At 38.7% G+C, this 19,802-nt stretch overlaps 1 protein-coding gene across 4 annotated transcripts in view; it reads right to left on the bottom strand.

Moving 5' to 3' along the window:
- The window catches only part of WASF3 (WASP family member 3), a 69,577-nt gene that overhangs the window by 11,140 nt on the left and 38,635 nt on the right, over positions 1-19,802 (bottom strand). For all 4 annotated transcript variants that reach the window (XM_071736291.1, XM_071736316.1, XM_071736308.1 and 1 more), the window contains 4 exons: positions 12,021-12,163; positions 4,343-4,477; positions 2,883-3,036; positions 1,659-1,776 (listed from right to left, as the gene is read on the bottom strand). In XM_071736291.1, coding sequence (XP_071592392.1) covers positions 1,659-1,776; positions 2,883-3,036; positions 4,343-4,477; positions 12,021-12,153 — 540 coding nt within the window. In that variant the 5' untranslated portion in view covers positions 12,154-12,163. The remainder of the gene's footprint in view (positions 1-1,658; positions 1,777-2,882; positions 3,037-4,342; positions 4,478-12,020; positions 12,164-19,802) is intronic.

Genomic DNA, 19,802 nt, shown 5'->3' with positions numbered 1-19,802 from the left:
AAAGGTGGGAGGAAAAATCTGAAAGGGTGCAATTGAAAAAAATACTGAATGAAATCTTAAAAAAAAAAAAAACCCCAAGTAAAATTAGAGAATGAAAGCTGTTTTAAATTATTTCCAGTCTTTTCATCAGGGTTGTGCCATACTGAGAATACAGTGGGATTATAACCTTGCATATACATTTGTAATACAATTACACAATAACCAAGTGAATATTTTCCAATACTTTGCTTTAGACAGTAACTTCTGCTGAAAAGGGTTTACCTAGCTACCAAAATAGAAAATATTTGACTCACACTCCTAAAAAACTAACTTGATTTATTTCTTCCAAAGCTTTTAAAATAATGAATTCACAAAATGTTTTAGTTACAACCCTTCACGCTTTGTTTAAAAATGTTAGAGTCAGGAAAGTTCTGTTTAGCAGCAGGAACAAGGAATGAATAGAATTTTACAAAAAAAAAAATAGTAAAGTTCTCCAGTCATGCCCTACAATTTGATTTCTAAGAATGTGTCATATATATTAGCATATATATACACATGATGTATATACATAGTTATTCACTAGCATGTATATTCATGTGTTACATTATACATATATGCATAATACACGTATGTATCCTAATATGTTATACCTGCTATATATACACATGTATATGTATGCTAATATAGATGATATATATGTAGATGTGTACATACACATACCTATGTGTGGATATATGCATATACATACTGAAAATTAAGTATTTTTCTTCTTTTTCCTCTGAATAGCTCATGCATTTTGCTTGGATTCCTTTTATTTTTAATCCCTTCTCTCTCCCTGAACCCATCTAAAGGGGCACTATCTGCCCAATAAGAAAGGCAGTCTGCTTCAAATTTTCCTTTTCCACTTTCGGAATTATCCTCAAAAATATTAGAGCTCTAAGATTGGATAAAAAAAATTAACTTTTTGAGAAAAAAGCAAAGCAGCTGCAAAACTAGCGACTATTCCTTCATTCAAAACTAAAATCCATTAAGAAAATCTTGATTGCATCAGAACACACTGCTCAAGATGTTCCAGAGAGGAACAAAAGACACTTTTCTATGAAAAAGCCTTTTTTGTTTTTTTCAAACTGAAAGGAAACAAACTACTAAAATTAGTCTTATCTTTTTGCTGAATTACAGAATAATTTTGCTGTGTATTATCATCTTACTAACTTGTAATAGGTGTAGAGAAATTAAGTTATTATCAAGGGATTTAAAAAAGAAAATATTTACTTCTGGGTAAGCTAATGCTTTGCTATAATAGTTGATGTTGCTGCATAAAATAACTGAAAATAAAGGAAACCATTATTTAAACTCCTCCCCCCAAAATCACAGTGTCTTTTTGAAACACAACAGGGCCATTTGGCTGAGGATTAATAAACAGATATTGGCAAAGGATTAAAGCAAACATCCTGGACAATAACTCCACTACTCCTAAAATTCAATTTGCCAACTCCTTAAAATAGACAGTATGAGCTATAAAAACTGAACCAACTAAATGTACAGCCACGTATTAAGAGGAGCAGTTTTTCCATGCACACAAACTAAGTGTGACCTAGCAGTTTTTATGCCTGGACAACCCTACACAGAACTGTAATACATACATTGTGTAATACACACTGTTGTGTTTCTGCTTTTACCTTTTGTCTCCTCTTTTCTTTTCGCTTATCTTCAGTATCTTGTAACATTTTTTCTTTCCAAAGATCGAAAAAATAGGAAGGATCAGTATAGAACTTCAATCCATCTTTCTTATCATCCCTGGAAATACAGGAGAAGAAAAGTTAAGGAAAAAAACAAACCCCTCACCTTGGATCATTATCCAAGCTTCATCTTTTTTGCATTACAGGATAACAGAACGACAAGTGCATTAAATGCCATTCTTGATAGTAACTGCTTGGTTCATGCCAAGAATTTCAGGGGGAAAGAGGCAGAATCCACATTCTTTTTGGGAGACATCCTCCCAGACTATGCTTCAGAGCTCAGCAGGAGCTGAGTGGGCTCCTGCACCAGCTGGTTCACCAGAGGGAAAGTCACTGGCACTGCACAAAGATCAGTGCCAACACAGGAGGGTGGAGTGGAAGAATGGAATTCAGCTGCCTCAGAAGAACCAAAAAGGTACCAAAATCTGAATTTAGGAACAAGGCAGGTCTGAATACCTTCGCCCTTATGACAGGAAGCACAAGAAAAATCACTGCTCTCAGTGGGACTCTTCTGACTAGGAGAAGGACTGGGACAAGGGTGGCAACTGAAAGGTTGAAACCTACAAGGCCGTCCTAAAAATAGGAGGATTTGAGACAGAGCTGATCTGGGTTTGCCAGCTCCTACTGGGAGGAGGGGCCAGGGTCACCCTGCCTAAGATGCCATGAACAAGGTATGCTACCAAATCCTAACTTGACTCCCTGATCTGGAAAGGGAAGGGGAATCTTCTAATATCCTAAACTCCTGGAAAGGAATGGGGTGCAGGGGGGAATAAACAAGGCAGGGTAGCTGGCATGGTCCAAACAGCATATGACAGTGATCCCATGCTAAACTGGGAAAAGCAACAAATCGAGGTTTCTGAATAAATGAACCAAAGAAGGAGGCTTAGTGTACATTAATTTTCTTTTAACTTTTTATATCATCAGTGGCCCTTGCACTCTGACCTGTGCTAGCATATAATAAATTGAATTTTTTTTGTCAGGTGCAACTTCCTATTTAATTCAAGTGTGGTAACAGAATTTTTTGTTTCCATGAACAATTAAGTCCCCCAAAAGACAAATATTAGTAACCAAAACAACTTTTCCCTTCTGCTGTAATTATCCTCTGCATACAATTAAGAAATAAAGGGCCAAGTACAAGAATGTAAACAATTAATATTTCCATACCTGTAAGGTGAAAGAATATTCAGAGGTGGTGGTTTGTCACTCTGATTATAAATATCAGCCACTGGATTAGGAATGCTGTTCTTTGAAACTACCTGCTGGTCTTGAATTGTTGAGCTCTTGAATGCTTTTTTCATGTTGATATCCTGTAATGATACTGTTAGAAACAAAAATACATTAATCACAGGTCTGAAATTATCATAGGTGGATAAACAAAGTCCATTTTACATTAGCTATTTTAAATATTTTCAGCAAAATACAGAAGGAAAACCAAAAGATTTTCTGTAGTGGATAATCACAGTATTTAAGCACAAAGGCATATGAGAATTGCCATAATAAATCAGATTTCTGTTCCACTTGGTCCAGAACTTCACTTAATATAATAGGACCATGGACTGAGTCTTGGAAGATGGTACAAGAATCCTGTCACATGCAGGTATCCAGTGATCTCTCCTTTTTATGAGATTTAACCTGAGCTTCAAATAGGAAAAATACTGGCTTCAAGCCTGAAACACAAGGTCTGGTATTTCTGACACAGCTGGTTTTCTAATTACACATCCTATCCAAACACATTCAACTGCATTCTAAGCTTAATCAAACTATGGCCTCACAGCCTCCTGTGTGAAAGAGCTCTACATCTTTTACCATCTTTCACTTCCAAAATCTTTCCATATAATTGAACATCCCTTCATCTCAAGTTTTCCTCATGTTTCTGAAAGACAGAAAGAATCATCCAAGCAGTGATCACATGCAGTGGCTGGCTCAAACATGTACCTGCATTTCTAAGCAAACATGCTGGCTACAGCTTTGGAGATAGACAGAAAAACATATTCCACTTACACAAATAAGCGTCATGTTACTTGAAACCTTTGTCCTTATGTGGATTTATGACATGAATTACCAAACACATAAGCAAGGGAGGATGTAACTGCATTTTAAAGGAAATGCTGTTTCTAGTGACTAGAAACCCCTAGAGAATCTCACCTACTTGATGCAAACAGCAGTGCCTCATTTAGCTAGAGAGTACTGTAAGATCTTAGATGACTGCAGAACAGACACTACTAATACAGTTTGTGACCATGCTACCCTGGAATAAATAAATAGATATACTGTCTCAAACTTTTTCCAGTATTCTTACTTACTGCCAGTAAGGTCTAGATTAAATAACTTTTGATTTATTACATTCACAAACTAAAAGTTTTCCCTGGTAAAAAGAAAGCTTAATGGCTCCATTACTATGGAGGCTTCCTGAAGCAACACTAAGTCAAAAATGAAGACAGTTATACAACCCAAGAATATTTTTTTCTCACTCCTCTATCATGATTTTTCCCAGCTTGCCTCAGTAAGAAAACAAGATGAAATATCGGGTCAGGATTACTTTGAAAAGAGAGATTGCTGTGTAATTAAACACTGTGGTCTTGTCAACATCACTTCTGGCTCAATGCTTTCATGCAATTACCTACCCTCTTCTACTGTTGAATCCAGCTGGGTAACTTTGACAGCAAGGCGATCAATTCTGTCTTGAAGGGAATTTGCTCTGATGTAGAAGCTGTTGGCTTCATTAAACAATTCACCAAATATGTCTTCAGCATGTTTGCCTGTGTAAGAAAAAAGACAGAGAAATCCTTTTGCTAAAGACTTATTAAACACAGGACAAACGGCTTCAGTATCGTGAAGTTAAAATAAAACACATCTTGATTTGTCTTCTACTAATAAAACAGGGAGACTTTTGAATTTTAATCCTTATGCAGCTGAACTAATGCCAACAGACATGCAACTGATCATTAAAACCTGCCTCATCCTGGGGTGCAAACACAGTATAAGCAGCTGCTCAGAAGATTCAATTATCCTGTTGCAGTCAGCATTGGTGTAGCCTCACCTTGAGTGCTGTTTTGGGCCCCACAATTTATGAAGGATGTGAAGGTTTTTTCATGCATCCAGAGGAGGGCAACAAAGCTGGTTAAAAGCTGGAATGTCCTATGAGGATCAAGGAGTCAGGGTTTGCCAGTTTTGGAGAAAAGGAGGTTGAGGGGCGACTGCATCGCTCTCTGCAACTTCCTGACAACAGGATGTTGAGAGGGAGGTGCTGAGCTCTTCTCCCCAGGATCCAGGGATACCCCAAGCCTGTCAGTGTTTTAGAGGTGTGTGGACAATGCCCTTAACAACATGAATTAAATTTTCAGCCCTGAACTGGTCAGGCAGTTTGACTTGATGATCAATTTAGGGCCCTTCAAACTGAAACAGTCTACTCTGTGTGAAACTTTGTCTAACAGATAGAACAATACAGAATATTTATTAACCACTAAATGAACTGACTTCCAAAATAACAGTAATTTTTTACATTATAAGATTAATCATATTATAATCATAATATTTTAGAAAGAATAGTACAAATGTCATGAAACTTTGAGTCAAGATCACACCATACAAATATTTGGAGACTACAGTTCATTACAAAAATAGTAGTAGTTAGGAAGTCAAGAGGATCTGACCCTTTCTTGCATCATTTACTTGATTGAAGAGAATAGCAGCAACACTGAAAAAGTATCTGAAAGCACTGTTAGTGAACTCTGAATGAAAAAAATTAATTTGATTATCTTGGTTTGAGTGGAGGACTTTACTAATAATATCACAGAGTAGTTGAGGCTGAAAATCATCTCATACAACTCAAAGCACAGGCAGACAGAGCAAGTTGTCCAGGACTGTGTCCTGTTGGGTTTTAATGCTTCCAAGGATGGAGGCTCCACAAATCTCCAGACAACTTGTGCCAGTGTTCAATCACCTTCACAATAAAAGTGTTCTCCAAGTCCTTCCTGGCAGCTAGCTGAGAATCAATTATAATCTCTCCATGTGATTTAGTAGCTGCAAATGCAGAGGTTATTCCAAGCTATAAAACAAACAAGCTTTTCAGCTCTTCAGGTAAATAAAGCAGGTATTAACATTCTTTATCTACTGCTATTCAGAGCTCAAAACATCAATAAATTTTAATGGATGTTAGTTTATGTTAATTTATTAAGATCAGCACACTGAGCAGAGCACTGCAGCATTCTAGGATGAAACACATCACTCCTGGAGAACTCAGGTAACTCGTTGGTTACCTCTCAGGAAGCAAAATAAGACAAAGTTGATTTATGGGGACATACTTCTTTTAATATTGAGTTCCAGTTTTTATTTTTTAAACACTTGCTCGTCTAAAACAAGTGAAAGGCAGGTTGAAAATCACCTGTCAGTAAAAATAGTGACGTGTAAAGCAACACTGGAACATGCTATTCTGATTAACATGATGCAGAAAGTTTTAGAAATGAAGTAATGCTTCTCTAGTATTTTCTATATTAACATCTTTTTTATTAGATTTTTAACAATTCAGAAAAACAAGCAGAAAAAAAACCCACAGCTATCTGAAGTAACAAGCATGTGTCTTTCAATGCGAGAGATGATTTTGGGACAGTCATTAAAAAACATGAGGTGCTTCCCAACATACAGGCAACTCAAATATTTATTTAACAAAAAAAAAAAAAATCCAAACAAAGGCATTATTCAGTCTTTCCTTCTAAGACTCCCTTCAACTACAGAAGCAGTTAAGGGGAAATTCAGCCATGATACTGCCTCATCAAATCCCTGCTCTCATAGGTTTTAATGTCAATTAGCAGAAGTGCCTCTTCCTAGCATTTCCACAGGTCATCTTCATAGAGCTGTGTATTTGATTGATCACAAATTACATTTCCAAGCATTGTGAGACGTTTCTGACAAATAACTGAAATCATAATATCACTACCCAAATTCTACAGTAATTATATGAAATTGTATCTTGCTTCATTAGCAAGATACATCTGCAAGCATCACTAGCAGAGACTAGACACCACCTGAATTAATTACAATTGATTTTCACATGCTGCACAAAAATGTGTGCATTAACACTCTGGAATACATTGCCCCAAAGTTATCTTTTGTCAGCAAAGTGCTCAGTGCTGTAACAGAAGAGGAATCCAGCAATGATGCTGGCTTGTGTGAAGACTGGAAAGCCACCAGTACTTACTCCTTTGGCTGGTTTCCTTTCATATATTTAAGCCTAAGAAGTTCAGCTTTCCTTTGCATTCCTTGCTCCACAGCACAAGTGCACAGAAGATGACATTCAGGTTAGAAGCAAGATTTACAGTGCAGTAAGAGGGAGACAATTTTTCACATGCTGAACATTCATTATGAAAGAGAAAAGGTAACCAATGACATCAACTGGCATTCAGGTGTCAGTTCTAAAAGACACTAGAAGAAATGTGACACTAGGGCTACCCCAAAGAGAGGCAGTGCTACACCAATGCTGTCCTTAGGGTCCTGGGTGAGGACTGAAACATCCCACAGAACTACCTGGTGTTCTGTAAATTGAAATCCACTCAGGACATGATCATTTTATCACAACATGGAACAAAACCAGTGATTTTACCCCCAGTCTATAACTATATTTATTAGCATTACAATCATGTGCTTATCCCATACCTAGCTTCCCCCCTTTTTTTTTAGAATAAGCAAGGTAGAAGGCTGTTACTAATCAGGTTCTTGATTCTTACCCAGTGCCAAAAAAGCTAACTTAGCAACCCCATCCAGTTTAGCAGTGGTAAAGGGTCACACAAAGCTGGATGTAGTGTGCTCAGGTCTGAGTGCAATCTAGTGAAACTCTGAGTCAATGGCCAATCTACCCAAGAAAATACTAGGAGGTAAATTGGTGAACATTGCTCTCTGCATGAAGAAAAGTCTTACAAATCCCCACAGATCACAGTTCCTCCATTTTATGGAGTGGAAAACTCTTGGTATCACTTGCATATGCCACAAAAGTGATCAGAGGGCTGGAGCACCTCCACTACAAAGACAGGCTGAGGAAGTTGGGGTTGTTCAGCCTAGAGAGCGAAGGCTCTGAGGTGAGCTTATAGCTTTCCAATATCTGAAGGGGGTCTCCAAGAAAGCTGGAGTAGGGCTTTTTGCATAGGTGTGTAGTGAGAGGACAAGGGAAATGGCTTCAAACTTGAGAGGATGGGAGATTTTGGTTAGACATTAAGAAAAATTAATTTCCTGTGAGTGTGGTGAGATGCTAGAACAGATTGGCCAAGGAAGCTGTTGATGTCCTCTTCCTGGAAGTGTTCAAGGCCATGTTGGATGGGACCTTGAGCAACCTGATCTAGTGGAAGGTGTCCCTGCTCATGCAGGGGCATTGGAACTAGGCGATCTTTAAGGTCCACTCCAACCCAAACCATTCTATGATTCTATTATAGAGGTCAATGAAAGTTGCTATATGACCATGTACAGATGGCTTATACCCATCCAGAAATAAAACTGGAGCCTCAGAGGTAGTATCTGAATGAATGGAGAAGCCAAGGATACAAAAATACAAAATATCTAAAGAATCACAAAAAGGGAAGAAGAAGTGGTAATGCATCTTGGAACAATGTTAACCTACAGATCAAAATCCAATTATGGAAAGCTCAATACAGGAGTACCTACACAGGCTTTTGTATCTAGTCTTCAGTGACAACCAGATCTAACATCTTACTTCTTCCCTCTATATACACAGAAGCAAACCTCAGAAACTAAAGGACTATGAAACAGATCCTGTTGAGAGCAGCTTTTTTCATTGGCTAGAGTCCTGCAACCATCAGACCAAACCACACTGGCAAAAGTAATGGAAGTTTTCTTCAAAGCCTTTGCTCCATGACTGTGTTTACTAGGTAAAGCATCATGGTACTCACAGGTACAGGCTGCAAATGCTCCCAGTCCCCCCCCCCGTGCAGATTTTCTCCTCTCAAGCAGAGGTGAATCCCCTCATCAAGCTTTTTGTGCACAGTTTCATACAGAATGCTGCTCACTCTGCCTGCACTCCAAGCCAGCTGGCTGCAAACAAGCCCAAAACTGAAAACATAATTGAAACAAAGCTCTACTGAGAGCACATTCCCTTTGGACAGGGGCTTGTTCATGTCTCCTGAAAAGAGCAGTGGCAGAAACAAGCCAAACTCCTACACAACAGCACAGATTTGCCGTTTTTTAAAATCCACACTGAACTTGCAGAGCAACATTAAAAACCAGTGTGACTGCAAGGTAGACCTATAATTGCTCCCTCAATGCTTCAAGCTGAGGGAATATCAACAAGCCCCGATGCTGTCAGCAGGATACAGTGCATCAGCTCCAGCACAGCATTTTTCTATTATCATTTCCCTGTTCCCAGTTGGCTTGAAGCACAGGCAAAATAAATGCTGTCTGCTGAAAAAAAAAAAAAAAACTCTACAAACTTGACAGATTATAGAATGTAGACAAGCCTGGTGGTAGACTTCCCTCATTAAGTATCATTAATTCATCTGGTAAAACAAAGGATACATCATATATTTGCAGAGACCTTTAACTCAATGCTAATAAAGTTGTTTAGGACTGTCTACAGAGACTTCTGATGACCCAAAAAATCTGGTAAGGGAAAATTGCAGGACATGGATTGTCTAAGTAGCCTCAGCAACAATCATGAGAGGATCTGACTATGCAGCCTAACAGGCAGATTAACTATAAGAGCAAATCCAAAGAAACGAAAGCTAGACATTCCTAGCAAGACAGACAAGTGAGAAGTGTATTATCCACACTTTGACAGTCATGGTATCATGGTACAATACCAAAATGAGGTCTTAACAGATATCCTTGAGTATAATTAGAATGCATTAGCTATTTGTCTCAATTTTCTGAAATTTCAGGATGACAATATGAACAACTGCCTGATAAAATGGAAAATGAAACACAATGACAATACAAACACAAATTAACCATAAAAAACAACCATGAGATACTAAATCATCAGCTACCGCTCAAGGAACGCCAGAGAATCACTCGGAAACTTCTCTGAAAGTATCAATTGAGCAGCAATCAAAATTTTATAAATTATATGAGAACTAACGATTAAACAGAAAAAGTCTGTTTCTGTTATGATCTAACAGCCTCAATACTACACCTTAAAAAGACTCCAGCATACTTTAACTTAGATATCCAAAGCAGAAATAAGAATGAACAAAAATACAAAATGGTTTCTATTGAAACCTAAATCAGGACACTCCGGCATGGAAAAGATATAGCAGAACAAAGTAGATATTTAATAAAATCACAGATAATTATGGAAATACATAAGATTAAATTACCTTTCATCAGTTTTCATAACTTAAGAACCAAAAGGTATCAAAAGGAAGAAACATCAACTTCTACTGTGGGACATTCTGTCACAGGTGAAGAAAAAAGTGCAATCCCTATCAAAACACACATAAGCATCTCCACAAATGACAGGTTTACAAATGCTTGCTAAATAGGATGATTCAGATGGACCTCCAGCTCAGAAAATCCCTACATAACTGACTACTGGAAAAGGGAACATGTTGTGATTCTTGTTCTCTTCCACTGAGCACAGGCTATTTCCTATCCATGACAAACTGAACACCAGACTTAGTGAGACTCATAATTTAAACTCCATACAGACATTCTTCAGCCATTTCCATCTACAAAGTGAAGAAATTGACGAAGCAGTAATTTCTTCTCTAGGACCAGAGTTAGCAGAACAACCAACAGCTGCTGATGGTTAAAAGACCTATGAATGATTTAGATGAAGGGATTGAGTCCACCATCAGCAAATTTGCACTAAGCTAGGGGGGAGTGTGGATCAGCTGGAAGGCAGGAGGGCTCTGCAGAGGGACCTGGACAGACTGGAGAGATGGGCTGATTCCAACGGGATGAGGTTCAACACGGCCAAGTGCCGGGTCCTGCACTTTGGCCACAACAACCCCATGGGGAGCTCCAGGCTGGGGACAGAGTGGCTGAGAGCAGCCAGGCAGAAAGGGACCTGTGAGTCTGGATTGACAGGAAGCTGAACATGAGCCAGCAGTGTGCCCAGGTAGCCAAGAAGGCCAATGGCATCCTGGCCTGTATCAGGAACAGTGTGGCCAGCAGGTCCAGGGAAGGGATTCTGCCCCTGTACTCAGCCCTGGTGAGGCCTCACCTCGAGTACTGTGTCCAGTTCTGGGCCCCTCAGTTCAGGAAGGATATCGAGGTCCTGGAGCAGGTCCAAAGGAGGGCAACCAGGCTGGTGAAGGGACTCGAGCACAGATCCTATGAGGAGAGGCTGAGGGAGCTGGGGCTGTTCAGCCTGGAGAAGAGGAGGCTCAGGGGAGACCTCATCACTCTCTACAACTCCCTGAAAGGAGGGTGTAGCCAGGTGGGGGTTGGTCTCTTTTCCCAGGCAACTCTCAGCAAGACAAGAGGGCACGGTCTCAAGTTGTGCTGGGGGAGGTTTAGGTTGGACATTAGAAGAATTTCTTTACTGAGAGGGTGATCAAGCATTGGAATGGGCTGCCCTGGGAAGTGGTGGATTCTCCATCCTTGGAGATATTTAAAAAGAGACTGGATGTGGCACTCAGTGCCATGGTCTGGTAACTGCAGCAGGAGTGGATCAAGGGTTGGACTTGATGATCTCTGAGGTCCCTTCCAACCCAGCCAATTCTATGATTCTATGATTCTATGAAAAAACTCTTTTCTCATTCATTATGAAATCTTCCAAGGCCTCCAGGCATGCTTGTAGAGTTGCTTGTTGTAGTGTCAGCTGACAGGTACAGACTGTCTGGGCTGCTCTGTACAGAGCTGACACCAGCTGCCTCAACAGCAGCCTACAGGTTTGTTCAGTGAATGCCATTCTTTTGATATGCATGCCTCACTTCATTCATATTAATTGATCACACACATATATACAAATAAAAGGCTTAAGAAATATTATCACATTAAGACAAACTGAAATTTCAGTTATATATGTCACTTGAAGCCAAGAATAACTCAAGTACTAGTCCCATTTCTTATGCCAATTTCTCTCACCTTAGAAAAATCCTTGCGTTTCTATGGCCTTAGTTTTTTGGTTCTTTCATCTGATTTTTTTACACTTGTAAATTTAAGAGAGGCTCTGTTTGTATAAAAGTTCAAAATGCAGAAAAGCATAAAAGCTGTGAAGTAGCATGATGCTGTATTACATAAGAGGCAATGTCCTGTATCATAATTTCACTATTTAAAACAAGCAATCTTAAAGCTTTTCATTGATTCAGTTTTTCATCAGCAATCAAACACCTGCAGGAAGCTACAGATACTTACTTAAGCTGCTTAGCTGGCGTATGATGGCAGCAAGGGTACTATTTGTTACACATTCCAGTTCACTGGTAATTCCCTCTGGCAGAGCTCCTCGGCAGAGATGCCGTGGTTCAATGTTCCTTTTCACCAAAGGCATGGTTCACAACCTGGAATTTACAGAAAAATATGCATTATATTTATAACAATGGAAATAAAAGTTTCGGATCTGTATAGCACACACTCATTTTTTTTAAGGTTTACTTCAGCTTTCCTTTTTTAGAGCACTTGCTTCAGCCTTTCTGACATAAGACATTGTACAACTGCTGTCAAGGCACTGGAGCCATGCACTCAAGCCTGAACATGACAAAAGCCCCACTGATAAGCACAGAGGATGCAGTCCATGTGCAGAATGTACAACAATTCCAGGCAGAAAATGTTGTATTTACTGTCAACACAGACTTGTGCACGAGTACCAGAATGTGCTGGTGCACATTTGCATTTGAATCACTGGACTTCAGTGCACATTTGCATTTATAAAAAACTGGCAGTCCTCACAGGAGTGGATGGAAAGATCACTGTCTGGAGCAAGCTGGCTGACTGCCCTGGCAAGCTGGCCACCGATGGACTCTGTGCATTGCAGCCCCCTGATTACATCAGACACTGACCTACCCTTGCTTCCACAGGTTTTCAGTCAAATGATAAACACATCTGACAGATAAGGGCCAGGACCTCAAGGAAATAGGCTGGGTGAGAATAAGGAAGAAGCTGCAATGTGAGGAAGAAGACAGATTTCCACAGGTGGTGCTGAATGTCAATCTGAAAGATGTTAAGGGCACATATTTAACAGGGAAAGTGTCAGATGTGGGAAGACATTTATCTGAGAAAACAAAAGCTGTCAGAACTGGGCTTTTGTAAAAAATAGAAGAATCTAGGATGGGGAAAATAAACACAAAAAGAGATGCCAAAGCATCACAAAAAATCAAAATGGCAAAGAGAACACTATCTGCAGAGAGCAGCTTTGAGAGCAGGGAGGCCCAAGTAGGACAGAAATCCCCCAAAAGGGAAATGAGAGCATGTAATATAAAAAACTTAAGTAGTTTTCTCTAAAATGTCATTAATATAATTATGACTCAATGTGATTAGCTTTTTTGAACACTGATGATTCAGTGTCCATGCACTATTTATTAATAACATTCTGCTTAAAAAGCATGTGACACCAAAATTTTCTGGTATGAAAAGTTAAAGTTATCAAGAGCATAAGTTCACCTAGAAAACACATGAAAGATTTTTATTTCTTTTTAATGGCACTAAAGCAATTAAAGAAACCTTTCAATTTCTCCAATTACAATTACATTAGTAAATTAAAAAGACTTTTTGATTTTCAAAGTGTAACAGAATATTTTTTGTAATGACTTTTCCCCCTCCAAGGTTTAAAATATTTTCTTCTCAAGAACATTTTTTTAAAATTAACAACTTTTAAGTAACCAGCAAAAAGCAAATTATTTATCTACAAGGTGATTTCAAAACAGGCCAAGAAGAACTAAGCTCATGATTTCTAAGCAGTAGTCTTGAATCATATTTTAAATCTGTCTTAGGATGAGATAGTTTATTAGAATATGTCAGAATTTTAGGCCAGTTGAGTTTGCTAAATTTTAAACAATACATGAGTGGAATGGCTTTATTTTATATTTAGTATCGCAGAATGGTTTGGGTTGGAAGGGACCTTAAAGATCCCCTAGTTCCATCTCCCTGACATGGGCAGGGACACCTCCCACAAGACTGACTTGATAAAACCCCATCTGACCTGGCCTTGAACACTTCCAAGGAGAAGGAATGCACAGTTTCCCTGGGCAGCCTGTTCTAGTGTCTCATCACCCTCACAGTAAAGAATTTCTTCCTAATATCTAACCTAAATCTACCCTCTTTCAGTTGATGAAGCCATTCCCCCTCATCCTAACACTATATGCCCTTGCAAGAAGTCCCTCCCCAGCTTTCCTGTGGGGCCCCTCCAAGTACTGGAAGGCCACAATAAGATCTCCCCAGAGCATTTTCTTTTGCAGCTGAACAATCCCAGCTCTCTCAGGCTGTCTCCAAAGTCTGCTCCTGAAGTGCAGGGCACTGATCTTGCTGTGCAACCTTCTCACTGCCCTAAACATCTTGAGTTCCACCATCTCACGGTCACTGCAGCCAAAGTTGCCCTTGAGCTTTTTATTAGACCAATAAGGTTCTTGTCTCTGTTTTATGTTTTCATATCCCTCTATAGATGTATTTCAAAATATTACTTAATATTTAGTCAGTTTTCTGAACTTAATAAAAAATACATAAAACCTGGAAATTATTAAAGAATATCTTAGCAACATCACACTGTACACAGGCTAGCCAGTTGCTACTGTGAGTTAGGAGTCATTAAGAGGAATTACTTCACCGAGCAGTAATATGTTTATTAACATAACTTAGAATCACAGAATTTTCAGGGTTGGAAGGGACCTTTAAGATCATCTAGTTCCAACCTCCCCGTGTTTAGTGGGGGACACTTCCAACTAAATGAGGTTGCTCAGTGCCCTGTCCAGCCTGGCCTTAAAAATTTCCAAGGATGGGGCTTCCACCACCTCTCTGGGCAACCTGTGCCAGTATTTCATCCTGATGAAGAGCTTCTTCCTAACTTCCAATATAAATCTACCCTCCTCTTGTTTGAAACCACTCCCCCTAGTCCTATCACTACCTGACATCCCAAAAAGTCCATCACCAGCTTTATTGCAATTTATAAGAATTAAATCAATAGGAGCAGAAATCAGTTCCAAAACAGCCAGTTCCAAATCAGTAGTATCCCAACACACAAGGTAAAATTTTTTTGGTTTCTCTGTAACATTAACAAAACTGTCATATAAATGAAACACATGAAGACTTACTACAATGATGACAACAGAATTCCTGAAATATTGATGGGTGATTAGACAACTCACAACATTGTCCTTCCTTCCTTAGAACTGATTTTTATGTGCATTTCATCAATAAAACACTCTATTGAACAGGGCAACAACTCTAAGGTATGTGGGGCTTGTGGGGGTTTATTTGTTTCTAGAAGAAAACTATTGTGAATGTTTTCCTACAAACTTTTTTTTTAATTAACCTTACTTAAATTCTTGCATGAGAAGACCAGAAGACCTGCAGAATAAAGGATGCTTCCCCATGGGTTTTCTAACATTCTGGCCTGCTCTTACCTTTTGCAGTTTATTTTTTTCATTTTCTTATCAATTCTTTATGCATGGTCCAATGCATTAAAGAACATGCAGGGGGGAAGAAAGATTGACCCAAGACAACCCCTTTCTTGAAGAAGCAGGCTAAAATACACAGTGTTGCTGAGGGTGGGGGAAACAACTTTCATTTTTTAATGCATGATTTAAATTATTAAGTAACTACCTCAATTCAATGTGAAGTTTATTTCTAAAAGGTAAACTGAACACTGATGAATGCAGCAGATTAAGCAAGTTTCTTCTAATTTAAAACCTTAGACTATCTGAATGAAAGACTTACAGACCTATTCAACTACTAACCCATTAGTAAGTTAAACAGCTCTTACTACTACATGCCCCTGCCACTAAAGCATCAGCTTCACCCTTTGCTTCACCACACAGTTCTATGAACTTAATCTTTCTTAAAGAAATTTCATGAGAAGTGCAGCTAAATTTTTTTCAAAAAAGATGTAACAGGAAGTTAAACAAGAAAACAAGACAAAAGAAGCCTGTGAATTACAGGGGTTTCATTAGGCCCAACAAGGCTGGGGGGTAGCATGTTACCAGGTACAAAGAAAAAGAGTTGGCAATGGCAATTCCACTGTCTTCCACGTTCACCTTCCACCCATTTCAAATAACACTTCAGCCTCAGTTTCTCACTAGATAAGATACTCACTGGAACGTTCTGTCACCGTATTAAACACATTTGGTAAATCATACTCAGTTGTACAACAAAGAGGTTAAATAACTTCTCTGCCCTTCCTTCCCCAAATAAATGGAAAACATAAGCCAAAGAAGGTGCCATTTTCAAAACTTGTACCAGTTCAGAAGACTGGGACCAATAGCAGCTGCTTTTCTTATGTATTTTACCCTGGCAAAGTACACTACACAGCCATAGACTTACAGCTAGGATGAACAGGTCTAACTTTGCTTCCTGTGTGGATTCACCAATTCACAAATTCAACACAGCTGGCTTGAAACCACCAGCTGCACCTGGCATGAGAGGAAGGATCTAGAAGGATGAGATACTGCATGTATTTACCTTGCTGTACTAGAAGTGTATGCGACAGTAGCACTGGGCCAGAAAAATGGGAGTGGGAGTCAAGCGGGCAAGAAGAAAACTAAGAGGGTGAGATGCCACTTAGCATCTCACTAAATCCACACAAGCTTCATTGGATATGGATAGGAAACAACATTTGGCTGGACTGAACTCTGACTGGAGCACAAATAGACACTGCTCTTTATCCCCTACAGGCATCTGCAACTGCACAGCCAGCCTAACTAGATTTCCACACATTCTGGAAGCACAGGACATCAGAAGCTTGAATTAGGATAGATCAGCCCATTGAAAATTCACATTAGGTGTGCTCCCTCAATATTATCATCTCCCTTTTTCTCCTCACCCCCCAGCAGCTGCCTTTTGTTTTAAAATTCTAAGACATTTATCCCAGTAATTGTTGCTGTAGAGGCAGGCAGGATACAAAAAGAGAAAATCAAAGCATTTTTGCTTCTTTCCACATTTCCCCTGCAGTTGTGGGAGTATCTCTTCCAGACCACCTTCTTCTGGACAACAGCTGTTAAACTGCATGTAAGAAGTTTGACGTGGCCTTGGCAAGTTAGATTTTTTTTTTTTTAATCCAGCAGACAGCAGATGTACAGTAACAAACATGAAAGATGACAAACACAATGAACAATCTTTCCAAACAACAGTGAAGCGTGACTGTTATAAGAGACAAGCTGTTTTCAAGTATTTGAGTTACTGGCAAAAACTCAAAGCAACAGCTGTTTCCCAAACCTGCCTTTCAGCCCTTCACATCCCCAAAAAGGCACTGTAATTTACACTAGCACTAAAAATATGTAGCTGAATTTCATGGTGCTTAAGTATTAAAAGTATTTCATATATTCAGTAGTACCACAAAATAAATGTCAATTCCTTACAGAGCCCCTCTTACTTGTCAACATTTTTTCAAAGACATAGTACAATCCTTTTTTTATTTTTAAACTCCTAACATGTTCTTTCTATACCCTTTGGCAAAATGTAATAAAGCTGAAGATTGTTGCCATGAAAAAGAACTGTCCATACATCCATTATTAATGCTACCTGTAGATATTTCATTATTTTCAGGAAACTTTACAGCTTTTCATGAATCTTACAGACCTCTACAAAAAAGAAACTACCATAGCTCTCCTTCTGTGGAGAGGAAAACCAAGAGATGGACTGAATATGCAGCTTGTCATAAGTGATGTACCAGATAGAATTCCATTCAAAATTAAGCACCTAAAGTTGTATGACTACATCTATATGAGCTCAGTGTCTGTGTTTTTCTTGAGAGGAACAGCAGAAGCATAAATCACTGCAACTATCAACAGGCAGAAGAAAGAATGATAGGATGAGCTCAAGTACCATATCTAAGCTCTTCTATGCATCCACCTAACTTTAGGTGTCTGAACAGATTCCAGAGGACTGAACTGCACCTCATCAAAACCAGAGAACGTTGGTTTTGCCACCTCTAGCCCTGCAATCAAGTTATGCTGCCTCTTAGTCACACAGTTTCTCTAACTAGGGCATTTCAACATTTCAAATGCTTGCAGACAATTAAGTTCCCATACCTAATGTCACAACACTTAATTCAACTTGCTCAATTTCCATCTCCAAATGGCACCCAATTTGGCTGCACATTTTCCCATTTCAGTTTATAATTCTAGATAGTCTACAATCACTCCACCTTCAAAATTTAACTGTGTTCAACAACAGAAGGGGAAGCAAGACCCAAATACTAGTTTTGAAAATGTTCTCTATCTCCTTTTTTCCCATACATTCACCACTGTCACCTTTCCCTGTCCTCCAAAGGTCTCACACATCCTTAACTACCAGACACAAAGGGCTACAAGGACTGCAGACTATCCTCTTATCCCAAGGGAAGGAAAAATACACATGCAGTTAATTAATGCACATCCCTTTCTGATTTAATCTTGTCCTAAAGACTGCAAACCAGGTGTCTGTGAACTTTTCCTACTTATCGTGATTCTCATTTACTTCTTTATTAGTAAGTGCAAATTAAATACAAATTGAAATGAGCACATAATCTGAAAAATATTATTTTAAGCTCATTCATTTGTAATTTTTAAAGTTTAGGGTGCTTTTCCAAACTGGCTTCAATTCTAACTTTGTTTGAATCAACATTTTGTGTACTGCAGAATGATGCAAAATATTTAGTCATCAGTTAACACTGCTCCAATGTTCCAGAATTGACATTTATCAAAGACACCTAAACAAAACTAATTAATAGCATCCTCTATTTATTCTAGTTCTAGCAAGTATGCAAGTCCTCTCTCAAGCACATTACTAAGCAACAAGTATCAAAACAAAATAAAGTTTTACTAAACATGAAAAATATTCTGTAAGTACTAAGTATATCTATCAGAGCTTTCCCAATCTAAAGGGCATTTAACAGTTAATACAATTTATTCATTTTTCCCTTAATTTTAATGTAACTCTCTCAATTTGATACCGAGTTCACTGAAGCAAGGGCAGACATTTGTTGGAAGCATGCAGAGAATTCTGTTCCTTGATGAGAACTAAGAATCAAAACCAATTTCTTTCTTATCCACAGCAAATCACATATTTCAACAAGACAATACATGCAAAGTGAAACATCTGGAAAATATCCACCTCAAAATAATAGCTAAGATGTTACATGCAGCCAACTCTATTGATGTCATTGTCACAGTTCTTCCTCCTGACTGCCAGCTCTACATGCAGTCCATGATACTCAAGGCTGAAATGGAGACAGGCTTTTTGTCCTTAGCATCAGAACACCACTACTTATCTTCCTCTTACATCATACCAACTCAAGTATTAGCACTGCTGAAATGGGCACAGAAACCCCGAAAGAAATTTTGTTTCTTTAACCAAACTCTTATTTTAATGTCTGTTGCAATGAGCTATTTCTGAAGGTTCCCCAATTGGGAGGGGTTTTTTCTGACTTTTCACTTGGTTGGGGTTGTTTGTGCTGAGGTCTTCAGGGCAGATTTTATGGTCCAGTGGTATTACGCAGGAAATCAAGACATTATGCAATGACAAGAGAAAGGACAACAGGAGAGGGGATGGTGTTTGGGCTTGTGTATTTGCAAGTTAAATATATTTTATGGACCTATGTTTTCCTAACCAGCCCTCTACATTTTCTAAAGCAGAATAAAAAAAACTGAGCCCATAGTTACCTCTGCTAACACTATGGGACAGCAACACATGATTACAGAACCATTAAAAGGTGAACATATTAATTTGGAAATTTCCTCTAATTAAAAAGTTGTGAGAGAAAAAAGTAAATGGATATCCACAGCACTGAAAATTTACATTCCCAATTACCTTAAATTTAGACCTCATCAAAATTTTACACTAACATTAACTCAAAACAAAGATACGTAAGATGACATTCAATAATGCAGGAAAAAAAAAGTCCTTGAATGATTAAATGTGAAATTCAGTAGCCATTCCTTCCAGGAAAGTCAAGACTGTAATATACAAGAGGTTTTAAACAACTATGAAGACAAGTCAGAAACACAACCCTAA

Source organism: Heliangelus exortis, chromosome 1, assembly GCF_036169615.1.
Source record: "Heliangelus exortis chromosome 1, bHelExo1.hap1, whole genome shotgun sequence".
NCBI classification, from domain to species: Eukaryota; Metazoa; Chordata; class Aves; order Apodiformes; family Trochilidae; genus Heliangelus; species Heliangelus exortis.
The sequence above is the reverse complement of the archived record's forward strand: the minus strand, read 5'-3'. Positions and strand labels throughout refer to the sequence as shown.